Here is a 22,848-nt window from a genome sequence, read left to right on the forward strand (position 1 = left end):
CTATGTTGACACAGCAGGAAAAATGGTCTAAATCAGTTTTATTTGGCCACATGTGAGTGTGTATAGAGCAAAATCCAAACATGGCTTCTTTCATACATGGCCCTTAATGAGGTATGTATCCGAAGTCTGAAAAAAAAAGTTCATTTCATGAAACATTTTCATGTCACCAAAGTGATATGTCACATGGTGGGTGACACATAATTAGACACAAAACACACCTTGATAACAGAGTCTGGCTGTTCCTGACCTCGGTTTACAGTAAGCCTTCTACACTAATCTGTTCCAGTCAGTGACAGTGTTTCAGCCTAAATCCTTAGCTCTTGCTTCAGTAATTACTTCATCAAACACCTTACTATAATCCTAAAAAAATTCCCTGACTTTGTGTGTGTGTGTGTGTGTAGAAAAACTGGTCTCAATGCGAAGGTATTTTTTTTTTATTATTCTGTCACTCTGTTGGCACAACTACTGTACCTGTAAGTTATGTGGTAATTTACTGCAGAATAAATGTGCATCAAAATACTGCCAAAGAGACAGGCTGGATTCGTGTACGTTGAATAAAACAGTCCTGTTTCTATTTGGCTGTCAGCAGATGAGATAATGAGTCCGTCATTGGGTGTCACGACAACGGCATCACCGAACAGCCAGGATAATTGAATTCCTGGCAGAGCAAGAAATAAACAGAAGAAAGACGGGGAATGATGCGCGACAACAGAAGGCCAGTTGTGTATTCTGTGCACGGAGCCCCCTCCTCCACAATGAACAAAATAGAAAACGAGGAGTGATGGGGTAAAGTGGAACAGACAGGGAGCGACAGCTGATTCTAATGAAGTACATTATAGAGGTGTTAAGAAAGTAGCAGGCAATAAAGTCCGGACTGCCAGAGGAACAGGCATTTACCTGTGAATAAAAAGAATGGACAAGAAGAACAACTTTAATAGTCCGGGGAAATGTGTCTGCAGGAAAAACATTTCTGAGGGCGTCCCGGCTAGATGTCGTTCCTCTGGTGCCACATAATGCTGAGTGTAGCTGTAAGTCGGAACTCCCACCCTGAACATAAGCACCTATGTCACACATCTACTCTAACACAGCGGTAACATCATAATCTAGAACATTGTTTCCCAAAGACTGGGTCACGACCCCCAGTTGGGTCTCAAGAGTTTTTTTTTTGGGTTGTCTCGCTTCATGTTTATGAATAATGTCTAATGACTAAGGTCGCGAAGGTTTGTGACTTTTGAAATATGAGTCCCAAGAAAAAGTTTGGGAAACACTGATCTAGAAGACAATAAGAATGGTTTGACTTGCCTGGAAGCCATAATGAAGGACAAAAAGTTCCCAAAAAAACAACACAAATGAAAGAAAGTGAATGTAGCACAATCGAACATATCATGTTGAATTGTAGGACACACCGTGAGAAATTTGTTTAAACATCACAAACACTGTGTATCAGAAAGATAAAACAAGACTTGGATTGGAAACGAGCTATAAAATACAGAACCTTCTGGTATCCGTCCACCGTGTCCAACTTGACAAAAATCCCCAAAAATAGAAAATAAAAAAGTTGACTCCACTTCTTTGAGATATGTTTCCATGAGGCTTCTTGAGCTAACACATCCCTGCTATAAACCATTGACCTCGGGCAAACAATATTTTACGGCTACTGTTAGCGGCACCTGTCATTCCATTGCACTGCCCCAGGGGCTGAAACAACTAATAGGAAATTTACAGTGCGAGTCTTGGTACGGCCACAGGAGGTGCTATTACAGATACGTGGTTCTTCTGGGAATTGATCCCTGGACTCTCTGCTTGCAAGGCAGGTCTGCTAACCACTACACAGGAGTCAAACTCAGGCCTGCGGCCCAAATCTGGAACATGGTGTAAATATATTTGGCCCGTGAGAACATATCAAATGTGTATTAGAGCTGGCCCACCATTATAGCCACTATATACTGGACCAATTTTAAATTGAGTTTACCCTACAGAACCACCAAAATCTTAACATGTATGTGGTATATGATGCTTCTCCAGTATGTCTGCAAATGTGTGTGTGTGTGTGTGTGTGTGTGTGTATGTGCCCAGCCAATCAAAACTAGTTTATCCTCCCTGGTGGATCATGCGTTCAGGGGCAGCACCTGCTCACCGGTGTCTCCCTGATGCTGACAGTGCTGATGAGGGAATACACCTCCAGCCAGGAGTGTCAGGATCATACGGCTTTGCTGTGATGTGACAAGAGGACAGCTGTGCTGCGCTGCTGTAAACATATTCACTATGGAGGGAGCTCCAATATAATCACAGAGAGCCACATCATTTTAGAGAGAGTGACCAGCTTCTGTGCCCACATCTCTCCTTCATCCTTCCTCCCACGAGGGAGAAGAGCTACTCTTCACCTCCTGGGAGAACAGAAGACAATGCTTCAGTGTCCTCATCGCGCTGCTTGTTGATAAGTACGCTCAGTGGGACTTTCTCAGTGTTTTGAAGCTTCGCCCTGTGGCCCTGCAGGCATCCCAAAGTCAGTTTTTTTTTTTATCACACAAGGGCCTGCATCAGTTGTGTGAGTGCTTGAAGGTAGCACGGCACATGTCACTGGGGGATGAATGCCCTCACCTTTGACAGAGCTCCTTTTTGCATTTACTACAGCACAGAAAATGAGTAATTCCACAGCTGGTGTTGCGGCTACTGCCTGCTGTACCGTGGCCCTGAGCACAGGCAGCATGTGATACGTCAGAAAGACTTTACTGCCCCGGAGCACAGAGGAGCTCTAAGGAGTGCACAGCTGCCACCTGGGGACTGTGTAGTGTCAATCTCCCTAACTATTCAGTATGGTTACAGTCCTGCAGCTCCTGGCTGCAGCCGTACAAATGCTCGTCTGACTCCACAGATAAAAGATTTGGTTGCTCTTGAATTATATTATTTTACCTTTGCATCCACCAAACAGTGGACTGTGAAAACTGTAGCAGCAGCAACTCTTAGGTGGACAAGCCTTAGCATCAGTTGTACAAGACAGTGGTGCTTAATACTGCATATCAGACGTGTGGAGACTTCTAAAGTGACAGTTCTAAAACATTGATAAACTGCATGTGGTACATGTCTGTTCCCGACAGGAACACACACCTCTACCTGACTGGAAACACTCCACAGAATCAGTTTCACTTTAATGTAAGTCCAGAGATGGAATCAAAGTTGGGTTTGCTGAACAACTTTGTTTCACAACTTGAAATATGGCTGCATTTCCCAAAAAGACACAAAGGAAACGACAAATGAGCAAGTGAGAAAATACATACAGCATGAATGAACAGTTTGAATGGTTAAAGTCAGCGCTCAGTGACGGCACTGATGACTCTGAACCTGTTCTCTGACTTAAATATCCTAAGTAACATTAAATACATCCAGGTTATGTCCCATTCATGCGTCAAACTTTTTACACTGCAGCGTATGAATAACGTCCATCAACTACGATTACAATAACTGTAGATAATGATTATATGTCTGGCTGCCTCAGAGCCAATATATTCTCAAAAAACATTATCATTGAAAAAAACCAGCATCCCAGTCAATCATACCACATCAGTCACCACTACTAACTTTGAAGTTGAAATCAATTGGGCAGAATTAGAGCCTCAAGTAGTCAAAGAATTTTAATATGTCTGTTATAAATATGTCTCAACAAAGAACGCCTCCACTCGCCAGTGTTGACATTTGACGCTCATTATTCTTTCTTTGTCCCCCCCAGAGGCTGCTACAAGAACTTCAGTCTAATGTTGTGTTCGAGTACGACTCAGACTTGTAATTGGCATAATAGAGAAATAAAAAGGCTGTTGAAGATGGAAGCGTCCTCCTACATCTTCATACAGGATTCCTTCTGTTTCTGTTGATACCAAACAGAGTCATGTTGTCACCCTGACCTGCTGCTCACAACCAACTGTTCACTTTTGCTGTGAGCGTTTTCTAACAATCACCTCCAAAACCAAGTGAAGGAAGGTAAGCATGCGGTCACATGCTGTCAGGCACTGGAAATGAATTCTGCTTTGATTTAACCTCATGGGCAGCAGTGGCGGTGAGCGGCAGGTCAATGAAAACTGTCCAATGAATGAGTAAGATGTCAATCTAAGTGAGGGGGAGATCACGATGAAGAAGTGGCCCCTGGGCCACAGATTGATGCAGTGGCAGGATTCCCACATGCCACCAGAGGGCTCTGGATATAATGTCTACTCCTCATTTCGGTTGGGTTTTTGGTTAAAACCTCTAAACTACTGCACTCTATTTCTATGGAAAAATATCCAAGCTTTTAGGCCGAGAGTGTATGAAGAACACATAGAAACCATTGGTGTCCATTTAATTCCAGGTCCCTCCGATGTAGATCTACACTCCCTTCTATCATCTCTGGTTCCAGGTACTAATTCCTGCAGGTGCTAATTCTAAATTCCAGCCGTGTCCTGAACCAATAACACTTAGACTAGTCCATGAGATAACAGGTGACTTTAAATCTGATCCAATTTTTATGTGGACTTCCTGTTGGTCACCACTAAGAAAACTAATCATCAAGGTTAAAAAAATGACTTCAGAACATTGTCAGCTGGTTTACAGCTGGTGCAGATAAATGGTGGATTTGAAGAGATACATTAACAGTGAAGCAGCACCTAATCCCCATTTGGCCTGCGTTTACTTTCACTTTTCCAGCATTATTATTTTATAAAGTCTAGTGGAGCCGATTGATTTTCTGCACAGGCAGATCCAGGAACCCGTGGAAACCAGCGCTCCTTCATTTAATTTCAGCTCTAAAGTAGCACACTGGTCACACCTCCATTAGGTAATCATTTTACTCTCCTCTATGATAACATGGCAATTTTCCTTCCATATGGCTGAGTTAATCACCATGACAATCACCTTCCTGTGTCCGCCTCACAGCTAAGACAAAGCAGATAGCACTACTTAAATACATCCACACCTCAGGATTACAAATGGAGAGAAATACATACATCATTTTAAACACAATTAAACAGCAACTGCAGTACTGACCATCTCACAACTATAACATGGCATTTCCCACTACCAGTAGAAAATGCTAATTTAACGTCATTGTGATAAAAGAATACATGTGAAAAGAAAAAGGTTGTTGGCAAAATTCTAACCAAAATCCTTCTGTTGGGTAAGTGTTTATTTGCTTTATTCACATGATACACATGACAACGTTAGTTGATGTGAGAAAAAAAGGATTTTCCCAGAGGACCTGTTTCCCTTCAATCTAGGGATGGCTGGATTCGATACTCAGGATCAGTATCATTCAGATATTGGTCAAAATTTCAGGATCAAACATCCAAAAAAAAAAAACACAAACACCCAAAAACCCACTTCCAATGTGATACCTAAGCCCCAATTCTCAACTTAACTTTGTGCAACATGCCCCTGATGTAAACAGGGAGACAAATGTCTCAGCTACAGCAGCCCGCGGCATGCTGGAGAAGGTATCGGACTTATATCGGTATCGGAAGAAACTCAAGGTTGCAGTGCTGTCATCGAAGATCAAAAACCTGTATCGAGCCATCGCTAGCTGAAACAAGCATAGATTTGCAAAGTGAGTATTTTTTTTAAATTTTTCTTAGCTGTAATACATTTTCTAATGATTTTGTTGACGTTGTCTTTTTCCACTGGATTATGTATGGCTGAGCCGTGCTTCTTATAAAGAGAAAAGTTAATTAGTTAGCACTCATTTAAGACCAATAATAGTGTTGGCATTATGATGTGACTGAACAGATTTCTTATCGAGGTGTATTGCTGACAGCAGCTTAACTTAGCAGTTCCAGTGATGGCACGATTAACAAGGAAAGCCATGTTTACACAGGGTTTTGTCAGACAGCCTTTCAGCTGGCACATCCCATTACTCCCCTACATGGGACGACATCAGATAAAGGCCTGACAGTGACACAGTCCCCTCAGTAATTAGCAGCACAAGCAGAATCCAAGAATCAATGGGTTTTTCATTGGAGGGATTTGGCAAAGAAAGGATCAGTGAGGGCATCACGGGGAAATACAAGGCCAGAGTCACTGATGGGTTTAGATACAATGTAAAAAAAAAAATTAAGAAGTTACATGGTGTAACCTCCGCAATTGATTTCTTGTTACTGCATTCATTTGAAGTCCAACAGCAATGGTGGGATTAATGCAGGGAAAGTCACAGAAGATATTATCTTGAAGAAATGCAAGAAGGATGAAGCACCGGTTTTCAATTCATCACCCTGGGCCACAGTGTAATAATGGCCGCCTGTTGCACGGGAACATTCCATGAATACAGAGAGCCGGGAGAAGTTTTTAGCTCAATGTTGGAGGCTGTAAATCTGCAAGGTTATTTTAAACGTCTGCGAGCCCTGAAAGTCAGGAAGTGTGAGCACTTGCATTCTCTCCCTACTGATGCAATGATAAAACCACTGAGGCATTTCATTGCTGCCACACCACTCGGCACTTTAATGTCATTGACGCACCAACATCCTTAGCGGTATCCATCGCTCAGCATCTCAAATACCTACTCCTCTCCATCTTATCTCTGATGTTTGCTGTTGGTCCCAGTAATATTTTTATATTACATAGCACTTGAAATTAAATGCTCAAACACGATTTACCGAGAATTATAATTTTTTAACAAGATAATTACTCCTTTGGTTTTGACATTACAGACATTTTTATTTTACACATTCTATTGTTTTACTATTCATTATTATTTCTGGTTGTTAATCTATTCAACTTAAATGTCAGTTTTGATGTTCTTATGTTCTTATTGATTACATTTTTCTAGATCTTTTTAGTTCATGTAGTGCCTGCAAAACAAAAAACAAAAGTGAACTCAAAATTCAAGTTCATTCTGGTTAAACGTCACAAAAAGCGTATTTTTAAGTTTTACAGACGTTATTCAGTACAGAAATATTCTAGCTCAGATTGTTGTCCTTTCCCTTTGGAGTTTACCTGGTCTCCCTGTGTGTGAGTAGATTGTTTGAAGACACCTGAGTGGACCTAAGGTGAGTTTTTACATGAATAAAATGCTTCTATGTGTAATTCTTATCATTTCAAAGTTTTTTATCTTGATTTTTAATTCTTCCGACGACAAAACAACTCACTTTCCATCTATTATTAATGTGATGAAAGACGACGACAGCGTTTTATTCAGAGGACTGTTTTGCCTTTCTGTAATGACTCCTTTTCTGTCTGGATCCCTGCTCTTGCATGATAATTACTAAAAGATGGATTATCAATTCTTGAAGACATATCATCCTGAAAATGTGAGATTTTTATCCCGCAATAAAACGATAATTTTTGTCTGGGGAACATCTGCTGAAGACTTTGCCCTTTTACCAAATTCTGTGCACAGCACTCCCTGACAAACAAACTGACATATAACAAATTTAAACAGCACTATCTGTTTAACAAACAGTGGTCAACAGTTAAAAAAAACAGGTCAATCACAAAAGTTATTTTGTTTCTCAGTGTCAGACTGAAAAAATATCATTTGTCAAACTAAAAAGTTGGGCCTTGTCTAAAGTTTGGCCTGTGGTTGAATTAGGTTTTTAGGAAGTCACCTTCATTCGTTACGCCGTTATACATTTTAGGACTTTGTTCTCTGATAATCAGTTTCCAGAAAAAAAGTTTTAATTTATGTCCTTCACTGGTGTGACTTAAATGTAACGACATCAATGTCCTTCTGTAGCACTGTCTCCTTTAACTATAATGTTTCTAACAGTTTGTGTGTAATATTATTATAATTTTTTTTCTTTAAAACAACACTGCTGAAAATGTTGCACGATCTCAAACCCAGAGACGACACGGCACTTACTCACTGATAAACTGATGAACACAAAGATTTAAACACCTCTGCCTGTGTCGCTAAAGATAATAAATTAAACCACATAACTATTGGCAATAAAAAAAACATTTAGAAGCTCATAAAGCCTTGAGACAAAAACAGAACAAGTGAGGACGTGAAGGACAATCGTGTACGGCGGGTAATTGACTATCCACCAGCTCCCGCACTAAAACTGCTAACAAACGACTCCCAGTCTGCACCGAGGCAGAAGTGCTTCATCTCTGATCGGAAGTTTAAAAACTGCAGAGGTAACAATAATTTTACAATTAATAATAACATAACGTATCTTTTCTTAGCTTTTCTTTTACACTCACCTCCAGCTCTTTCAGCTAATTATCTACATGTCTTGGCTACAACTTTTATTTCTTTAAACTTTGGAATAACTATTAGTTTTCAGTGATTTCCTTCCCTTTGTTATTGTTTCACTTTTTTCTTTTTGCCTAGCTGGTACTGTTCAGTATGTATGGTATCTGTCAGCCTCTTCAGAACTCACCTGTTTCATTATCCCTAGTATGAACTTTTTTACTGTAATAGTGGTAGGACTTTTAATGCTAAAATTATAATAAAAGAAAACAAAAAACGTTGTTGGGTCTAAATTGTTAGTGAAATTTCAATGGCAATTATTTGATGGTGTGGAGCATTAGGGGTACTTCAACTGAGTAAAAAAAAGGTTTGGTAAGCCTGCCTGTTAGCAATTACAGTCAATGTTTCTTCAGCTTCTCTGACATCCTGGTCATCACGAGTCACTCTGGCCAGAAGGGATTTTTAATCAAACCCCTACAACACACTTCACACACACTTCACACCCGGGTCCTTCTTCCATGAATGTGACGAGACGTCACTGACAACAGCAGCTTCACTGGTGACACAAAAGCTGTGTTTAGATTGGAGGTGAGTCAGATCAGCCAGTCACCAGGTGGAGACACGAGGCTGATGGTTTTCAGATTACGCCAGGCACCGGCACCCGCGGGAAAACATTAGCTCTCCAAACCAAGGTCAGTCATCAATTACGTCTTTATTATCTACAGCAGCGGGGCTTGATAAAGGCAAGGCACGGCTCGGATCATGTGAAGGAAATAAGGTGCGTGCTGACATAGGCTAAAAACAGATCCATCTGTTCAAAAAACCATTCCGTTTAAATGAGTGTCCTCCAGTAACCTGTCAGCTCTCCGTGGTGACTTTTAATGGCAGCTCATATTTTCAAAGGGCTCGCGACGATCCTGACTCACAGCCAGTGAGCTTTTTCACACCATTAAAGACGGACGACAAATGATATAGTTCCGTATAGTTACAAACCAAATGTGAGATAATTGCTGTAGTAAACCTAAGCCTCCGTGAGAGAATGAGGTATTTATAAAGTATAGTAGGAAGACAGAAGTAGGCAGGGTGCAAAAAGTTTGTCTGTCAACCCACTGAAAGGTGCTTTTGGCCAACAAATAATTATCTACTGGTCAACTATTTTTATGAAAAACATGTACTACTGATTCTGCCATACCTTTGGGTAACTTTATTCTTAATTTTGTCTAGAGTTGTAATCTTTGCTTACTGTAGCTGTTTTAATCTACACATGAGCCACTTCTGGCATATTTAAAAAAAAAAAATCAATTTTCCCTTTTTGTAAATCTTAACTGTCATGTTTAGAGTTCCTTTTACTTTATTCTGTATAAAATATTTGTCGACTTCTGGCTCATTATATTTCTTTTTGCCTTACTTGTGCAAAACATATTTTACACATATTTTAATATTTTATTTGGTCTAAATTTTCTTTACTTGTAGCTAAGCCATAATTTCTTTCTATATTTATTTATTTTTGCAAATGTAGTATAAATGGATCAAAGCAAAAAAAAGCAGTATTTTATGTTTGGCTGTTTTGTTTGACACACACTGGATGTGTTTCACAGCTTCGGTTCCTAAAGTGCTGCTGTTATTTGCATCCACTTGTTAAACACTCTAAAGCAGTTTCCCTGCAGATTAACATTCTATCTACCAGTGCCACTTACATGCTAAGTGCGTGTGATTCTACACACTGATATGTATTTTTAACCCTAAACAAATACTTCATTTCATGTGAAAAATAAAACAAACATTTTACAAATAGGCTTTGACGTTCATGTTTACACTCAGGAATGGCACAGGTTGAATTTCTAATAGTTTACTTGAACATTCAAAATAATTTCCTGCCACTCTAAATTTACTGGGATGACTCACCCATGAAGTTGAGATAACCTTCCCCACCCAGTGCGTGAGTGAGAAGGCGAATCATCTTATGCAGCTGCATGCCGCGGTCAATGACGGGAGTCAAAGGAGTCAAGGTGCTCATATTTGTGTACATCTCCTTGTCCATTAACCAGAAGGCCAGGGTCTTATCCCCAACCAGAGCCTGTGAAGGAGAGCTGCGTGTTATTACCTGCACTGATAAAACCCACAGCAGCTGAAATTGGGATCATGGGGAGAAAAAAAAACCAAAACATAACCCACCTGATCATGACTTTCTGCATAAGCGATGCATTTCTCTCCATAGCGCCTGTTGGTCAGTGTGTGGACTATATGGCCCACGCTCCACTCCTCATCCTTTAACTCCTTCAGGATCTGCACGACAGCAGAGAGGGCTTATTGAAAAAAAGGGAAATGACAGATGCGGGGCTGAAAGATAAAGTCACACACTGAGTGATGTCCAAAGGCCAGTCTTTCAGTTCCGGCAGTCTTTCCTCCTCCTTCTTGAAGTTTTCTCTGGGCTACACATCTTCTTCAGATCAATCTCTGTTTTGACATCTCTATATCTGCCCTGTGAGTTATGTATTCCTCTGAATGGCTGTAATGGACTTTTTAATAACTTCAATACAGCCCATGGGTAGTAAGGCATCAGCTCGCCTCCATCTGAGATGGGCAAGGTCAGGGATTCAGCTCCTCTGGATTCAGCAATAAATCCACGCATGAAATCAATGCCCCGTCACTTAGCCGGCCTACCTGCACACTTCCTGCCAAAGGAACCATTTCCAGGGGTCAGAGGGAAACGAGGCCACGCACAGACATACATTTCAAACATATCTGCCCACACTCTGCTGCCATACTGCTGCGCCGACTGGTTCCAATAACTCAGAGTCATACAAGCAAATAATAGCAGAGGGCAGAGTAAAGATAACCGTGTGTGCTGGAGTGGGCACAGAGGTGATTTAATAAACAAGAGAGAAGCAAGAAAGCCGAGAAATCAATATCATTCCTAAATATAAAAAAGAGCCTTTGCCCTCCAAGAGGCTTTTGTGAAGACTTAAGGGACATAAGGTGTAAGTGTAGGTGTGTGTGTGCGTGTGAGAGAGCGTGAGTGTGTAATCGGTGGTTGAGGTGGAAAAGTCTAATGTGACAGGCTAAAGTCTGCTGGGTGGAATTGGCTGTGACAGTTGACTGACATGTCAGGAAACCTTTATATAACCCCACAGAGCCATAATCCTCTGAGCAAAAGAGAGTAAATGGAGGCGATCAATAGGACCGAGATGAAGCGAGCAGTCAAAGTAAATGGAGGTTTCCCCAGCTCTATATATCACCATCTGTTCACAATCACCACCTCTTCACCTTAGGCTTGTGTGGCCATTTTAGTCATTGACGATGTCACTTGATGAGATAAATAACGCGGTGTCATCTGCGTACACGAACAAACACTCTCTCTGACCTCGAAAACCATCTGTGAGCGCCGTAAATCTTCGCAGGTTCCCCAGACATATCACTGATGACATTTTACATTTAACCTCACAACTGATCAGCCTACTGATGACGGGTATTTAGAACAAGCAAAGAATCCTACTCGAAATATTTACTTGTATAGTTTGGAACGTTAATTTAAAATAAATTAGTTTAAGTCTTAAACGTGACGTTATTTTCACATTCTGTGACATAAAACAACTCATTAAAAGTCTATATTATTTTGGCATTTGTTAACGTAAATCCGGACATTAATTCAGATTAACACCATATTATAATTTCAGCAGATGGGCATCTAAGGCTTGGCATGGCTCCCCAACTCAACAATAGTCACAAGGGACAACATTAGAGTTGTAAAGTTATGATGGTGTGGATGTTTGATGTGGAGAGACTTGATGTTAAAGATACAGCTGCGATTGGGGAAGAACTGAGGAGGCGGAGCCTAGGCATCATACACCAGGAGCACAAAGAAGATATCATTAGAGGCATAAGGAAAACTAAGACTCACAAAAGACCAGGCGGATCACCCTCACGTCCACCTACAATCAGACACTTTACACTTCCTTATAAATCATTACAATTCTAGTCAACCGCAAAAGTGGTCTGGGAGCAATTAATCCACAGGCGTGACTGTCGGAGCGAGACAGGAGTGACTGGGTTGACGACTTCCCTACCACCAGCTCACCCACATCAACCCTGGACCAGCCGAGCTTCCTGGCGCCTCTGACAGTCCACTTCATCAATGATAATGAGCAGTGCACAAATCTTTCTTTACAAGCCTGCTGTCAGGAGCCAACCAATGTGCCCGGATTAATTAGGCAGAGCCAGTATAAAAATATATAAAACATTATGTAGCGGTGAGGTCATCAAACTGCTATTGACGTGCTACAACTGATACCAGACTCATCCCTCCCACCGTGGTGAGGTGCTAAACACAAACGTGTCCAGTGTTTAGCATTGCCTGGTTGGCTGAACTGAGCTTCCTTTACTGAGCGTGTTCTGTTGGAACTGCGGGTGAGGTTAAAGTGGAACCGTCTGATAGAAATGGTTCAACGGAGGTGGAGAAAAAGTTAACAAAAAAGTCTAAAATCTTACACCAGAGTGGAAGTTTTAAAAGTTTTTGGTATTGCTTTCGTTTGATCCTCCTGCTTTGTGATTCTAGGTTTACAGTATTACTTCTAATAACTAAAAATCACATTATTACCAGTTTGTTATAACACTGAATAGGTTACTTGTTAATAATGTTGACCTTGAGAAAATGTAGAAAAAAAACAGACTGGTCAAAACAAGCACGCAGAGCAAGGAAATCATTTATGAAATTGATATGATACTAAATCAAATAGGTTAATATTTGATACCAAACAAGGTCTTTGTTAGTCTTAGTCTAATACAATAATTAAACGACAAACGTTATAGAATGATACAGATCACTTCCAATATCTAAGAGCCAACAGAAAAAAACACCAAAACATTTTCATTAAAAAATAAGCAGAGGTGAGACGATTCAGATGAAGAGTTTTCTCCAAAATAGTTCTGCTGCTCGTCTCTCCTCTCCACATTTCTTTCGGACGTCTGGACTTGGAGAGTCAGTACTAAATGGTCAACATTAAGATACTTGTTCTGGGATGTTGCCAGTGTAGGAGATGTTCTGTGTCGTTAAGCAATGCTGCATTAGAATATATTATTAAGTGAAAATATTGTTGCAAACTCTTTTTGAAAATGGGAGTTTGTTTGGGTCTCATTTGGATGCAGAGGGAAATCTGTGGTGCACTGCACATCTGGTGTCCGTAGCAAAAGGAACATTTTTTTCCCAAACTGCAGGTGTAATAGTGTTTCTACTGACTACTAATTTCTGGTACTGTGACACTCCAATTATGGAAGTCCCAAAATAATAGCATATAAATCTGTAACAACTTGCACTTTCTCAGTCCCACCTCATTGGCTAACACCGCAGCACGGAGCCTTCGCAGATCAATCGGCCACAAAAGCAGAGTGAGATTAGTCCAAAATACTGCTGTTGCAGTCAGACAACGCTCGACAAACGAGTGGGCGCTGACATGTTTACACAATCAGCATCGAGTCCATCACTGTCTGAAAGCAGCCTTCATTTTTTGATTGTTTTTTTTTTTTTGTTTTTTTTTTGTTTTTTTGATTGTGAGTTAGCGGTCTGACAAACAGAACAAAGCACAGGAAGATGAATAGGTTTTCTTTTCCCTTCAGTTGATTTAAGGACACGTTTTGCAGCACTATATTTTAATTAAATTAAATAGAAAAAAATGAGGTTTTTGACTCTGAGGTCATTTAATTTGAAAGACCAAGTGAGCAGAGAGGTGCCAGAAAAATACTCTGCATCACTGTCTCCCAGACACGCTGCAACCGCCGAGCCTCCACCTCCACCTCCACCTCCGCCTCCTCCTCCGTCTCTAATTGTTTCAATTACATCTCAATTTATTGTAGCTGGAGGGAAGGGTACGTGTTAAATTAGAAGGCTTTTGCAATATTATCCATTAGGAGTGACAGCATTTTATGGTCATAACCAGATCAAATCATACAAACTTGTGCCGTGTGCACCTTATCGGGGCTCTCTCATTAGGATATCTTAATTTTTCACAGCCTGTTAGTCTTCTGCAGCCAGCAAATGAGTCACATCAATCTGTCATGCTAGTGAAGCAAGGCAGCATGAGGCCTGCCTCGAGGAATCAAAAAGATTTATTCATGCACACATGTGGAAAGTATAAATAAGCTCAGAGCTCTTTGTCTCTCGCTTCATCTTTCTGCCATTAAATCTTTGTCCCTCTTCCTCCGTGTCTTTCATCCCTGACCCTTTTTTTTTCTTTCCAGGAACACTCACCTGACTGGAGGCTCCACTTCAGCCCATTCAAATCCCTCCCTAATTGACTCTCTCTGAAACAAAGCTCCAGACCTAAGTGCACTCCACTGCACACACCGGGGCATATTCAAGCGAACGGTGCAGCAACGGTGATCGTTTGCCGCTGCCACTTTCTTGCACTTGACTTTTGGGAGTCACAGGCCCTCTAGACTTTAGAAGGAAGAAAATATTTGTTGGAAAAAACTTGGTACATTTATGAACGTGGGTGGGGTCCGTGTGTCAGTTTGGAGCAGGGGGGGGGGTTACAGACACACATCACACATCAGTAGTGATGGGTCGGTTGTAAACTTTGATGTGACTGATGTACGCAGGCAAACATCTGTGTGCTCTGTTACATGGAATTGTCCTTTAAATCATTATTAAACATTATAATAATATGAGATGAGTCCATTATTTGTCCAATGATGGGGGAAATTTACAGTCTGAGTATTTGTATCTGATAAATATGAAAGTTTAAATGAATGCTCCCATTTTCTTCTCAGAGAGAGGAGAACGAGCCGCAGCTATTTTTGACTCCATTATATTAATCAACCCTAAACCTGGACATAGCCAGGACTATTTTCAGAGCATCTTGACTTTAGGCAAGAAAAGATTACTTTTGGTACAGTTGAGCACACTAGCCTATGTAGTGATGTCCAACTCTTCTGAGAAAAGGTACATAGTATATATATATATATATATATATATATACACACAGTATATAAACACATACATACACACATATATACATAAACACATATATAAAGATATTCTATTAACGTTACTACTATTATGTATATTGTATATACTGTGTAAATAAAGTACAGCTGTATGTCATATATATTTATATTTATTCATTATTTGTTTCTTAGTACATTTTTGCATGTGTGTGTCTATACTTATACATATTAATGTATATATATATATAAAACTGTGCAAGTTAAATGCATAAAATAAAATTCAGAATTGACAATGTTTTATTGTTATAATAAGGTCCTATTTTTTTTCAAAGGTCTAATAATGATAGTAATAATAATATTTTACTCAAAGGTTTTAAAAACTTCCAATCTCATTCTCCTGTACAGCAAGTAAAAAATAAAATAAAAAAAAGGCAGTATAAAATAAGTATCAAATTCAGAGTGGGAGCCGTCAGCTTCATTGGCTCCTGTTCCCATAAGACAGTTAAAACAGACTCACACTTCTCCAGAACTAACTTCTTTATACTGACTGCCTGTAAAATCTAGGATAGACTTCAAAATCCTCCTCCTCACATTTTCTGTAAAACACATAATGACCAGGTCCCATCATACCTCAAAGACCTGGTAACACCATGGCAACGCAAAAGACCACTTCACTGACCTAAAATATGAATACATACAGTGTATGTGTAGACATTGAATATATGTCCGTAACTGTTATGAAATTACAACAAAATGTAATTTTTTAAAAGTAACTGCCAAGGGAAATGAAAATATATTAAAAATAACTGTACTTTTTCACATACGTCTTGCAGGTAGACAGGTATCGTAAAGTAAATGGTATTTTATCGAATCAAAAATTTTGATATCTCCTCGACAAAGGCTTTAATATTTGATTTATTTCAATTTGATATGATATTAAAAAAATATTTACTATCATGTAATAAATGCAGGTCCTGAGGCTGGATTATTTGTTACGTCTGACCTTTAACCCTTAAACAATAGCTACTAGTGTATTCCTCAAACATTTGGAAGCCGTTTAAATGTAATAAAGGAGCAGGCAGATTAATGTGAGTGAAATGTGTAAATACATTTGTGTAGCTTATTTAGTTTCAACTTAATTTTGAATAACTGTAAATACAATAACAGTAAATACATCTGTGTAGCTTATTTAGTTTCAACTTAATTGCCCTCTTTTACAACAGCCTCGGTTACAATATAATACATATTTATGTGATTTATTTTTTAAATAATTAAGAAAATCAGAGCCCAATAACTGTAGTTTGTTTGATGTTTATTTTGGAATGTTTCATATTTTTTGTTCATGTTTATACTGTTTATTTATCCTCACTTCGCTTTGTGTTCAAAGTTTTTAAAATAGGTATAAAAAAAGAACAAAGAGTCTCAGTTTAGGGCATTAAAATAGTAAAACATATGCTTCAATGTAATGATTAAAATGGTGAATTTCAAAGTTTGCAAAGAAAAGAGAGCTAAAATACTGATAATGCTAATGATCAGAGCCAAAGGGAAAAATACTGGGCCGAAAAAAAAGTGGAATCATTTTTTCATCATCTCATTATCGGGTCTGCACTGTGGCCACATAAGGTTACAGTATCTGAACAAGTATTTCTCAGATTAAATGGAAACTTAACCGATTCAAATATACGTTTAAAACGAATGGTCTGTGATACAGTGATGTCCGAACTCATTCAATAATTACAATTTCACCTGGAGTCAGTGGTAACTACAAAAGAAATTGACAGAAAGAGTGGATGAACGTGTGAACTGACGCACACATTCCCTCTGATGTCAACTGGTCGCCATTTTGCACTGATGGTAACATCTTTAAAAAAATGTTCATCACAAAGACCGAGCCATCGGTGTGTGCTCTTGTTAGACATCTCGACATCTGTGTCCAAACTCATCTGACGTGTGTTTATCGTCAACTAACATAAGTCACTTTGTATGCAAAAACCACTGAGAATGTTGAGACGTCACCTTTTAAAAAGGTTCCAATACATAAAGAGAGAACAGACTGTCCAACTTTTTTTTTTTTTTTAAATAATCTCTCATTTAACACTCGACTGATTTCTGTGCACGTCTTTTGGTCTTTATTGGCCTTAATTAAAGTGGGACTAACCTTTACAAAACGTAAATAACAAGAAATAAAAGGACATTTAGACAATGGCTGATGTCTCCTGCATATTAACAGTAGGAAATTGAATAACTATGGTCGAAAAATACTCTGTTTTTTACGTAGATAGAGTCTGAATCTGATGATTGTGCCTATACAGTTGGGTGAGAGAGAATGAGAGGAAGAGGGAGGGAGAGAGAGAGAGAGAGAGAGCAAGGGAGTATTTGGGGTTCTGTAAATGTGTGTGTCTCTTGATGAAGCAAGACACAGACATGGGTTGGGGGTTCCCTGCTCTCATGGACCGATCAGTCCATTGTGAATCAAGGGAAGTCCTGTCCCATGAAAAACCCCCTCCAGAAAAAAAGATCTCTGTTTATTTCGCCCAAAAATAGTTTCAAACGGGACGTTGTTTAGGCAAAAATAATGGAATGCCAGATAAAAGTAAAATGTTAAATAGTCACACTGGACTACAGAAAATAATAAAAATAAATAAATAAATAAAGGATTTAGCTTAATGTGAGCTGACTACACAAACAAAGAATAGAAACATTTAAGTTAAAAAAAAGCACCAAATTAATTCTTTTCTGATTTTCATATTCTATTTTAACCTTAAGCATAATTACAAATTAAATAAATCTTTCTGCGGTTCGATCAAGCCTGAAAAAAGGAACAGACGTTCAGTGGGTGAACTCACGCCTGAGTGAGTGTCCAGGCTGTGCCTTTTAACACCGTCATGCTCCGCTGCCATCCAATGAAATTTATTCATTGAAATTCTTTCAGTTTAATATGAAACTTGACTTAAGAAATCATTTGGTCATTTTCCTTGTTAAATCATTACGGTGGAAATTACTCTCTATATTTCCCCTGACAATGTGGAGAGTTGGATAAGAAGAAGTTGTTGTCCGTGTTCCTCTTCTTCAGCTCCGTATCGTTAGCCTTATCCCTGGCACAGCTTCGGCAGTGCTCTGTATTTAAGACCGCATTTCGCTCTAAGAAAAGTAATGTCTCAGGCTGAAAAGTTTGGAAACAGTGGTAAACTTCTGACATTCTCAGTGGGTCGACCCAGGTGGGGATTACAAGTGAGTCACTCCACTGAGTGTAAGCCTCTCTTTATTCACAGCTAGGAGAGCTAGAAAAAGAAAGAACTCTGCTCACACAATGTTATTGATGGTTCCTCTTATGTGTAGCCTTCAGATTCCACAAATGTCCAGTAATGTATTGACAGCCTCACAGTTTGCCCTACACTCCCACTTACACAGTCAGACAATACATCTTTGTTCTTCAACCACTTCCTCTCCTGCGCCTTTTTCAACCCATTTCTCATCGTGTCCACCTAATGATCCAGCTGATCTGTTCGAACTGCCACGTGTCAACTTCAGGGGCCACATACAGTCTGATTAGATGTGGGCCGGACCACTACAATTATAACATAATTACCAATACATAACAATAAGTCCAAGCTTTTCCCCTTTGTTTTCATTCAAAGATGTACAAGCAAATAAATATTTGTATTCAATTAAATATAATTTAAAGCATCACAGTCATAAAGTGTTTGTGCATTTTATTACTTTCATTCATTACTCACTAAATTCATCTAGCGAGCCAGATTGTGAATCCCCTAGTGGGCCAACTTTGGCCCGCGGGCCGTATGTTGGACACTGCTGGGCTAAGCAATATCAGAATCATTCACTTATATTAAAATATATTTACTGTGTTACAAATACAGTATATTTTGTCTTAATAGTAAAACTATTCCAATGACTAACTTTAAACTCTACAAGTGATGAATAAAAAATCCCAACTCTCTGCTCTGTCTGTCCCCTGATCGTGCTTTCACTCTTCTCTCTAGATTTAACTCATATATTAGTTTTTCTGTCCACTTCACAACTGCAATGTCTGTAAATGGTAGTTTCGAGGACAACGCAGGGTTGAACGAGAACAGAGTAGACCTACTCCTCACATGGGGAATATTAAAACATGGAGAATGGGATCAACATACCTGAATCCACTTGTCAGGAATGGCCATCGCCAGACGGTAGTCAAAACCAAGTCCTCCCTCCTGCACTGCTCTGCAGACAGCAGGCATCCCTGACACGTCCTGCAGCGAGATCACACTCCTTCACATTTCAGATTTCAGATCAGTACCAGTCCATAACTTACACATTAAAGCAGCAGTGTCAAAGTCGTTTTGGTTCACGGCCGCATACAACCTAATTAGATGTTAAGTGGGTCGGACCAGTACAATCATAACATAGTATAACAAAAAATATCCTGAACATGAAGTGTTTGTGCATTTATTTATTTGCAAGATTCATCAAGCGGGCCGGACTATACACCCCAGCGGGCCGGTTTTGGCCCACGGGCCGTAGGTTTGACAACCCTGCATTAAAGGGCTAAATTATTCCTGTACAGTACAGTTTTTACCCCTCGTACTATCGCCCAACTACAAAGCTGAGCTCTTACTAGTGATGGGAGTATTGTTTCCGTGGTGTCGATATATCAATAATCACTCAAGTATCAATTAAGTATTGATGACGCCCATAAAGTATCAATACTATTTTTTGAATGTGTCACTTCCAAATCTTTTAGAGTAACTTACTACAGACAGGTTTTTGTGCTGCAACACCCGTGTAGTTGAACTGATCCATTCATGTCACATGACCACTGACCAGAGGTCAGCATCAAATCAAAGGTTGTGGTATCGCCCATCACTAGTGGTTCTGTTTAATAAAGGCTGGGGCTATTGCTGGTGCTAACTGAGAAGACTGTATGAGCCGCTGTGTTTGTTTCTTACCTCTGCAACAGTGATGCAATCAGGATAAAGGGTGTGAAGAATGTGATTTGCCAGCATCAGGTAAACCACGGAGTCTTCATCCACCTGAAGGCCAAAGTACTCGCTGTAGTCCCCGGAGAAGGCCGTGCCTGAGGATTAAACACCCACGCCGTCAACACGCCTCGTACATTTCTCAGCTAAACTTCTTAAACCCTGCAGCAGAGTTTGATTTGTGCTCTACTTCAGTTTGGCTTCATTTTTTTTTGTCTTTTGCTCCTGGAAAAAAATACAACTTTTTATGTTTTGTGTCAATTATCAGAGAAAACAGAACACACCGGCTTTTTAGGAGGCTTAGACTTTTTTTTATTAATTTAACCCAGCCTCTGGGGAGGGGGTGGATTATGTGTCCTCTTAGTGGGTGGTTCCAGGAGCAAATAAATTGGTAAAAAATTGTCAGAGTGGCCTGCATAAAAAAGTATTAGATGAGATCTGTTTATATTGGACTTTATTAGGAAAAAAAAAAACACGTCCATCCTGAATGAGTCGTGACCTTGGGTTAAAAACAACCACCTCTGAGGAGAAAAGGAAGGCGTGTTAGGAAAAAAAAAAAACTTATACCAGGGGTGGCCAACCAGTCAAGAGGCTAAGAGTAACTATCTTTACTGTGTTACTGCAAAGAGCCACATCATATACAGTACATGGGCACATGTGAACTGCCCCCATCCCTTAAAAAAAACTAAAAAAAACTCACATCCTGTGTACATCTTTTCATCTATGCAAATTCTCCTAAGTGATTTGCGTAAAAAACACGAACATACAACTTGATATGAATGTAAGAGCCTCATGTGGCTCCCGAGCCGCAGGTTGGCCATTCCTGAGTTCTACTCTCAAAGTGATGAAAGTAGAGTAATAAAACATCAATAATCTAAAAAGAACAGATTTTAAAGACTGTTTTTTTATGTAAATGGACTTTCAGACAAAGTTATGAGCTTGGAGACTGAAGTTAGGGTGTGGTGCTCTCTAACCTCATCTACTGTCTTGTACAGCACTCATCTCTTTGACCAAAGCCAACACTTTGTGTTCTACCGTATGCACTGAGGTTTGGATAAAAGCATCTCCATAAACGGATCAACACTAATGGATGAGAAGCACCTGGTTTTATGTTACCACCAGAACCTACATGATGAGTGAGACCACCAGCTGACCATCAACGCTCTCAGTCGCGGGACTCTTACCGATTCCGTGGTGATGATACAGCATAGAGGTGATGCCGTCAAACCTGAAGCCGTCGAAGCGGTACTCCTCCATCCACCAGCGCAGGTTTGACAAAAGGAACCGCAGAACCTCCCAGCTTCAAGTACACACAAATACACACACAAGGTCAGAGAAACACCAAGCTGTGATTTACTCCCACAGCTCATCATGCACTTTAAGCACAGGAGATTCATTTCCACGGCTACGGCACATTCACTTATTGATAATCAGAGCTCCATTATGTTGGTGATGGCAGTGTCAGTGAGTGAAGATTTCATTAACTGTGCTGTGAAGGAGATGCCATCTTTCAAAAATCAATTTGTCTGGCTGAGAAATCAGTGGCTTACTGTACACAGCAAAGGTTTTTCGCGGTCGCCATCAGACTAAATGAACGGGCAGAGGTCAAGTGTTTTAGTGTCACCGCTTCCGCTGACCTCACTTTCAGGGCCATCGTAGCCTTTTTAAAAGCCACGTGCTGCTTCGGTGAAACTGGAGGCTATTATTTGGCGGAATCTAAATTAATGTCATTTTCACAAAACTGGTAGAAAAAACCCATTTTGCTTTAAATGTATTGTGATCAATTAGCTTCAGATAATACCACCTTAAGTATATGCAAAGTAAACCAAAATATTAAACATTTGATGTACCTAGTGGCTGAGATGGTGGAGGTTGGAGGAGGTGGACTGGGTGAAAGGCCCCTAGTTGTGGTTTCTGACTGAGCGAGCGACTGGAGAGAAATCATTTGGATCTGAACAGGCACTCAAGGCAAAGTACACCGAGCACCTCACATGTTCCTGTTCGCTGGCATGTTGCCATGGAGATCTCACTTAAAACTCAAGATGCGGTCTTTCGGTCTATGCAGTCTGTGTAATCAACTTCAAATGAAAGACTTATCTCGATGTGGGTCTGATGAAGAGCAGCAGCAGCTGCAGCAGAGACGTGACGATGTTAAACCACAGACTTACACACGCAACGGTAATGTAATGTAATGTGAACTGATGCCCCTTTAATAAAACAGAAGATCTACAATGTTTCTAAAGCGGTCGGATTTGACAATGATAAAAAAAAAAACCTACAGCAACAACTGTAATAATTTATACATTGAATAAAAGGCTTACAAACAGAAAAAAAAATACCCTGGTGCAAATAACGTAAAGAATTAATGTAGAAATCATTGCTGTATACCTGATATTACCTGGCCTTTAATGATAGGCCCTGACCAGCAACCAGCAACACATCTTCCTGAAAGGAATCTCACACTCAAAAGCTAGAAATAATATGTGGCTAGCTTGGAAAATAAGTTTGTATTACATGTAACACCAAAGTTAACCAGAAGTTAACCAGAAGTTAACTTAGGCAAAGTTGTTCAAAATGATGAACCTAATCCCACACTACCTTTGTCCACTTTGACCACAGTTAAGGACACAACTTACTGGAACTGGTTCATGTTGCACTGCATTTGTAATAGTATTCTGAGCATGTCTAGAGAAAAAAGGCATAACTATTGGCCTGCTGTTATGTTCGTTATTTAACGGCTGGACAATATGTCCTTTTCCTCACTATAATGAAGTTTCTTCC

The 22,848-nt window shown here is 39.8% G+C and overlaps 1 protein-coding gene across 1 annotated transcript in view; it reads right to left on the minus strand.

The window, feature by feature from the left end:
* gbe1b (glucan (1,4-alpha-), branching enzyme 1b) overlaps window positions 1-22,848 on the minus strand; it is an 85,336-nt gene that overhangs the window by 36,750 nt on the left and 25,738 nt on the right. Inside the window, exons 8-12 of the mRNA XM_008309264.3 lie at window positions 21,252-21,367; window positions 20,038-20,165; window positions 19,243-19,341; window positions 10,325-10,435; window positions 10,055-10,226 (exon numbers count right to left, since the gene is read on the minus strand). Of these exons, the coding sequence (XP_008307486.1) occupies window positions 10,055-10,226; window positions 10,325-10,435; window positions 19,243-19,341; window positions 20,038-20,165; window positions 21,252-21,367 (626 nt within the window). The remainder of the gene's footprint in view (window positions 1-10,054; window positions 10,227-10,324; window positions 10,436-19,242; window positions 19,342-20,037; window positions 20,166-21,251; window positions 21,368-22,848) is intronic.

The sequence above is a fragment of the Cynoglossus semilaevis genome, chromosome 4 (assembly GCF_000523025.1).
Source record: "Cynoglossus semilaevis isolate Cse_v1.0 chromosome 4, Cse_v1.0, whole genome shotgun sequence".
Taxonomy (NCBI): Eukaryota; Metazoa; Chordata; class Actinopteri; order Pleuronectiformes; family Cynoglossidae; genus Cynoglossus; species Cynoglossus semilaevis.